Source organism: Trachymyrmex cornetzi, unplaced genomic scaffold (assembly GCF_001594075.2).
Source record: "Trachymyrmex cornetzi isolate Tcor2-1 unplaced genomic scaffold, Tcor1.1 scaffold21, whole genome shotgun sequence".
Taxonomy (NCBI): domain Eukaryota; kingdom Metazoa; phylum Arthropoda; class Insecta; order Hymenoptera; family Formicidae; genus Trachymyrmex; species Trachymyrmex cornetzi.
In genome coordinates this window covers 1,040,384-1,047,417 of record NW_017296741.1, presented here as the reverse complement: position 1 = coordinate 1,047,417, position 7,034 = coordinate 1,040,384, and the positions used below count along the sequence as shown (strand labels likewise).

The 7,034-nt window shown below is 36.0% G+C and overlaps 2 protein-coding genes across 6 annotated transcripts in view; one reads left to right on the top strand and one right to left on the bottom strand.

Moving 5' to 3' along the window:
• Tlk (Tousled-like kinase) overlaps window positions 1–7,034 on the bottom strand; it is a 53,256-nt gene that overhangs the window by 10,654 nt on the left and 35,568 nt on the right. The window lies entirely within an intron of this gene.
• LOC108759894 (uncharacterized) lies at window positions 2,086–3,628 on the top strand. The gene is made up of 3 exons (XM_018505577.1): window positions 2,086–2,423; window positions 2,643–3,182; window positions 3,608–3,628. Exons 1-2 carry the CDS (start codon window positions 2,174–2,176, stop codon window positions 2,738–2,740), a joined length of 348 nt encoding a protein of 115 aa, XP_018361079.1. The 5' UTR covers window positions 2,086–2,173; the 3' UTR covers window positions 2,741–3,182; window positions 3,608–3,628.

Genomic DNA, 7,034 nt, shown 5'->3' with positions numbered 1-7,034 from the left:
GGGGGAGGGAGGAGGAAGGCATATGAGACATTCCTTCAGTGAACGGGTCGACCGAGTGTGAGTGCGAGCGAGCCGGTAAAATCGATGTGGCGAAGTGTAGTTGTGCCGCTACAGCGTGCGAAGGGTGCCTCTGCTCTGTTGTACCTCTCTCTGCCCCCTTCCCCCCTTCCTCTCTGCCATGACCTCCCCCCGTCGTCCTCTCCTCACCGCCGCCGAGATACGTTTCCCGTGTGTGATCCGCGGTTCCGCCTTGCGGCGTTACTTTGCGCTTCGCTGTTGTATCTCCGGACTGGAGGTGAAGCAGGCAGGTTCGGGTTAACGAATGACGCTCCCTTTTTTGCCATTGCGTTAATTTATCCCGCGAGAGAAGAGAGAGAGAGAGAAGAGAGGAGAGGAGAGAGAGAGAGAGAGAGAGAGAGAGAGAGAGAGAGAGAGAGAGAGAGAGCCTCTTATCCGCTATGCCACGTGTAAATGAAATTTTATGGAAAACAGTACCCTTTACGAGCTAGCCGGAAAAACTCGACTGTAATGTCTGAAGCTGTCTACTAACTGAATTTCGAGAGAGCTTTTATATACTTCAGGATGTGTAATAACGAAAAAACCTCAAAGCTTTCGATAGGTTTATAAACTTGTGCGAGTTGTGTCACTCTTAGAAATTTTATAGGTGAGCTTTAATCTGCGCACCCGAAAGAAAATATCGAAATGTACTATACAACAGGTGTTTGCTATGTGGTTATATGAATGAGTGAGTGAGAGTGAGAAATAACGATTTTAATTTGATGAATTATCTCTTCATAGGTACAAATTCGAAATGCAAGATAGACAGATAAAAATAATTTTCACTTTGGTTCTAAAGCTCGTATTGTCTGCACCACAATCATATTCCATTACAATGTAAGAAATAATAAACAAGGAAGGGATAAAGCCTATAATAAAAATATATAAAATAAACCAAGGGCATTTTTTCCTTGCATTAGTAATTTGCATATATCCTTATGTTTGATAATTTAAAGTTGGTAATATATGGTAGCAGTACATTTGTTTTGCTTCTAAAGTTACAATTCAATATGGCTGCAGGGAGGAGGAAGACCCTTACTGGTACAGTCGTAGACAGAACGGTTGCACTTTTTTTTCGATGAGTTTCGGAACTCGGCCTTGCTCGTAGAGCGGTTGAACATAAATGGTTGAATTCAAGTTAAGTAGGGCCAATCACTCGGTGAACAGGCTGTATTCCGAAATCCATCGAAAAAAGGTGTTGCAACCGTTTTATCCACGACTGTACATATATAGTTGACTATACTACATTCAGATTTGTGCCATACACTAAAAAGTACATGGTAAAATAATTATGATTGAATGCTCCATTTTTACAGTTATTACTGTTATTTACAAAAATATATATATATAATTGACAACAAAAAATAACTATAATTTATAATTAAATTTTATAATAACTGTAATCATTTTTTTCACTCAGTATATAATTCGTGTAGCAATCAATGTATTCTATAATTTATATCATGACGTAAGGAGACTATAACTGTAATGTTAAGTAGAAGTACGTGCCATGAAAAGAAGCTACGTACTGAACGATTTAAACTCTTCTATCAATGGATACCTCTTTCTTTGCGACATAGTAGTGCTCTTTAATGGACGATCTATAATGAGAGTAATATTGTGTAGTAAGAAATTGGCCAATCATTGTCGATTATTCTCCTCACATTCGACTGTGATTAGTCAATTTCTTACGGCTTACAACTCGACTACACCATATTACTCCCATTGTGGACGGTCCTTTATTCTTCTTAACGCATGAAAAATCGATAACAAAATTTAACTTTGATAAATCTGTTAGAAAAATTGGATTAACGAAAATTTAAAAATATTTAAATACGCACACAAACATAATTTTATTTAACTTAACCAAAATTTGGAAATCGTGAGATGGCACATATATAGGTAATCAACGATATACAGTATTGTGGGAATATCATCCTGAAGAAAAAGCTTAACGATTTCACTTAAAAATTATGACCACATTCGCAGCGAGGCATTTTTTTGGAAAATGCACCCTCATAATGGTCCCACTCGTTACGTCCCTGTGAAATACGTCGTGCCGACGCGTGCTTCGGCCTGTGCGAGGGCGTATTAGCAAGAGAGATGCAAAGGCCGAATGGTGGAGGGGCAAAGAAGCCGGGGAAGGGGAGCAGATGTGGAGGGAGTGGAGGGGACACCGTACAAGAAAACGGAACACGACGGAACGGACGAACATAACAGGTCGAGCGACCGTTCAAGTCTGAGCTATGCTCTGTACAGCGTTCCACCAAAGTTGCTCCAAAACGAACGGCGTAGACATTCGGAACAAATATCTCGAATATTTCCCGGTATATCTTTCGAAGTGGAGGACGTTGACAGTGCGCAAGGTGAATTTGTCGCATGCAAAAAATCGAGAATAAATCTCGCAATTTGCGCGAAACGGTGCGAGCGAATGTGATCGAGAAGTTTCATGGGTGAACGTAGAATTAGGAACATAATAACAAATACGTTTCGAATGGATATATAAATAGGAATTACTTGGACAAGTCGAGTTGAAACACAATCGTATTTTGAATGTAAGCTTTCTTTTAAAAAACAAATTACAGGCGATGGTGTACAGATCGGAAGAGGAAGCGACGGATTCTCCATTGTAGCGACGGTAGTTTTTGTAACGACGTGTGAGATAGCAGTCTTGTTCTTGTAAACTGTTAATGTTAAGTGAATGGTGACTAGCCTATCGAGAATGTGCGTGACGATATGACACCACTTGGTGCAAACAATGTCCCTATTCTATATCACTGAATCTGATAAGTGACGTGATGTTATTCACAATTGTCAGGGAATGACGCTATTCGCGTAAAAAGCGACCAATGATAATGCCATTTTACGTCGTGTAGAGTGCCATAAGAACACGAAGTCAGCGGATTGGCTGTTTCTTCTCTGACAGGTTACGATCATTTATAATGTTGCGACATGATGACATTTCAATCCTCGATCTGCGCCGTGATGTTCGGTATTTTGTAAAAGCATGTTAACGTATACACACTGTGTGACATGAAAACGAGTTTTTAAAGAGTGGAAGAGACGAAGATTTTAATCGAATAATAGTTTTCACAATCGGTGTTAATCCATGAAATTAATTAAACGTATACGTAAAAAAAATATATCTGTCATTTTTTTTTATTTCTGCCGTAATGTATATATGATATATTTGCTACAACACAACTCGAAATCTTTTTTTAGAAAATGGATTCGGATGTGCTTAATCGTTAAAATTCTGTAACGTTAATTTTAAATATTAATTATTTTGGTGTAGGAATTAATTTATCGTAAAAAAATAAAGGTATGTTCTTCCCTTTTGTTTTCGTTTTTCCCGTTTAAATCACAAAATACTCTCTTATGAAGATTGAAGGTTACTAAATTCCCTACAAAATTAATTTTTATGCATCCCCGTACGATCAATAGTTTCTGAGGTATGATTTTAAAAGGCAACTAAAAAAATAATAATTTCTAAGTTATATTATTGTAGTAAATAAGCGATATAAAAAATGGACGAACGACGAACTTGTAGATCGGCAGAAGCGAGACGCGATTCCGACGTGCGAGCGATTGTGGCGTGAAGTTTGCGGCGAGACGGGTCGCCATTGCATGCACAGAACGCGCCGTTAGGTAGGTTCTCAAACGACACAATTGCGAGGTGCGACCGATTGGTACAGGGACTTTTCTCTCTCCCCCTTTAATCCCCATCTTGCGCCTGCACCCATTCCTTCGTTATTGATATGGAACGGAACCCAAAGGGGCAACGTCGCGGCGGTTTCGGGAGACCGCGACAACGTCGCAGCGGGTTTCTCTCTCTTCCTTTTCGGAAGTCTGCCCCTGCACTCTCCCTTGCCCCCGCAACGGACACAAGTTCCATGGGAAAATGAGCGCGATCGTTTCCGTACGATGGCGTTCACGTCGGTGTGTCGAATGCGAACGTTGGGTGTGATTTCGCGAATTTTACACCGCCGTGACATACGACGTAGGATCGATATAAATCCGCACTGCGTCGCATACCTATTGCTAATAACGAATTCGGTTACTCGCATTACACTACATTTATGCGTACTAAAAGCTGCTATACATGAAATTAGTCAAGTAAATGTAAAAGCACATAAATGTTTTAAATATCCATAATATTATTGTCACGTTAGTTAGCACACTGAGAAAAATGTTTGGTTTGATTAATGGGAATTCTGGTTGAAAATGGACAAATCAGAATTTTCTGGTTTAATATAGCTACTAAATTCTGGTTGAGATAACCGCAATTCTAATTGGCCCAGGAAAAACAAATTTTCTGGCAAAATTTAGCAAAATTGTCGATAGATTTTTTTTGCAGAAAGTTGCTTAAAATGGCGTATTATGTGACATACTAGAAGTCTTGGCCGAACTGCGTACTTGGAAAACTTTCCAGCTTCAAAGAACTGGCCAAAAATGCGGTTTTTTAACAATATCTCTGAAAGTATTGATTTTATAGAAATAAAGGTCATCATCAAAAAGAAAGCTGGCAAAATTACAGACAATTTCGTTTTTTTCTTTAAGGTCGTATCAATACTTTCGTGATAGAATTTTTTTTTTATGTATTTTTGATCATTTCGAGAATGAAATGATATTTTGCACTTTTTTCGTAAGTATCTTGGATTCGGCTACTTCTACGTAAGAAGTACTTATTTTATCAAATCGAAAGGTTTTAAAATTCTCTATAAAATAGTTTGTTATTGAACTTCGTACGATAAATAGCTGCCGAGATATAAATAAATTTTCTCACATTGTAATACAGTTTAATGAATAACTTGATTGCGGCTTATCGTATGTAAAAAAATGTACATAAATTATCTTAAAACTTATGAAATTAGCTTGAAAATGATTTTTTTTTAACCTCGACCAATAAATAGCCCCCGAGATATATAAGTAACGATAGTTACAGTAACTAGTTACTACACTTTTATTCCCTGAGGCTAAATAATGTAATATATGACTTTTTTTATTCTGATATCTTAATTATGAAAATGTGAACATTAACTCTTAGTATACACAACTTAAAAAAATTCTTATGTATATATAAGTTATGGGTATTTCTAACTCAGAATTTTTTTTACTTGTATCTCTGGCTGTAATACATCGATTTTTTTAAATTGATTATGATCGTTTAAAGATTGAAAAAAGAATTTTCGGACAAGAAAGTCGAAAAAGTCGTAGTTAAACTTTAGCTAAACACAAAAGATATTTTGCAATAAATAAAGGTCCTTCAACAACATACTCACAAACGCGCTGATATTATTGCTAGCATTTATAAATTTCTCGCTTGTAGTATCCTCAGTATCCATATTCCATTGAAAAGGACTCAAGACAAAATCGACAAAGTGTTCCAGCATAGAAGTCAGCTTAGAATGCAGTATTGTTACAATATCTACATATTGCTGTGCATTTGAAGTTGGCTTTTCTACATCCACATGATCCAATGTATCCCTTTTTGCAATTACAAGAAACTAGGTTCAATATTGACTCTAAAGCAGCAGCAGCAAAAATAGGTATCGGTTGAAGATATCCCTTTTGTTTTCATCGTTTCCCAAATAAAACACTTTTCTTCATCACTTTCCATCTTCCATATATTTTTGTCAAAATTATACCAAAAAGTTAACGTATCGACACGAGCAAATAGTACACAAACCATCGAAAAATAGACCGTTATCCTCTACCTGCCAAACGACTTTGAAATATAAAGGCAGTGGTTGTTCTTTTCTAACAAGTAGTGCTTGACAAAAATAAGAGCTATACGCACGGGTCTGCAGAATCATCATCCGGATACATCCAAGTGTCATTTTATCTTTGTTTAACATTTAGTAAACAACAAGGATAAAACGACAAACCTGAGTGCATCTGAACGATAATTCTGAATGTGATCTTGATAGGAATGCACATACAGAACTCAGGTATAATTCAAAACAGGCCTGAAATAATCCTTGTACTCTTCAAAAGAGAAAGCGAATTACACAAATAAATTTCAAAATATACATAAAGAAATTTCAACATTATTAATTATAAAATAATATTAAATATAATTTGTTGATATTATTAGACGGTTATTATTTAAAAAAAATATTAATAATTGTACTATTATTAACGTTGTTATAATAAAAATTTATACCTGTTTATATCATCAAAATAATTACCAGATGCAATGTGCAAATAAAAACAAAATATTCTTTTCAGATTAATTACGCAAGTAAACTTTTCACGGACGTGTATCTCGGAAGTTACTGGCCGTACCTAGTAAATAGAAAACGATTTTGTAGGGAATTTAACCTTCAATCTTCAAGAAGTATTTTGTACATGAAAGTAGTCAAATCCCAGATATTAACGAAAAAAGTGCGAATTTCCGAAATAACTAAAAATAAAACAATTCTATTACAAAGAGTATCAATCGTCGCACGATTGATAAAAAACCAAATTGTTAATTTTGCCAACTTTCTTTTTGATTAAGACTTTTATTTATTTCGATAAAATACTTTCAGAAATATTATTAAAAAATCGTATTTTTGGCTAGTTTTTTGGAGCAAAGTTTTCCAAGTACGCGGACGGTCAGAACTTTAGTGTATGTCACATAACACGCCATTTCAAACAACTCCACAAAATAATCTTAATTGACAATTTTACTGCCCAGAAGTAAAAAAAATAATTTAATTTTCCTAGACTAGATCGATATCTATCTATCTATCGTCTAATAGAACTAGACGAATCAGAATCTTCTGGTTCATCCATTTTTAACCAGATATTTTTTTCAGAATATATGAAATAATTAATAAAACCATAAAATATGTATTACAGGCAATAGGAATCGACGCTGGTTATCAGTTAGCGCAATTTTTCTTAATATTAAGTATATAAACCATCGACATCTAGAATAGACTGCTGATGGCAATGGTGGGGGTAGAAAGACGATTAGAGTGAGAGGCAGG

Excerpts from the sequence above, each read along its gene's own strand:
- LOC108759894 (XM_018505577.1), top strand. The coding sequence starts at position 2,174 with ATGGTGGAGGGGCAAAGAAGCCGGGGAAGGGGAGCAGATGTGGAGGGA. Across the intron at positions 2,424-2,642 it reads GGACGTTGACAGTGCGCAAG|GCGATGGTGTACAGATCGGA; the intron begins GTGAATTTGTCG and ends AACAAATTACAG.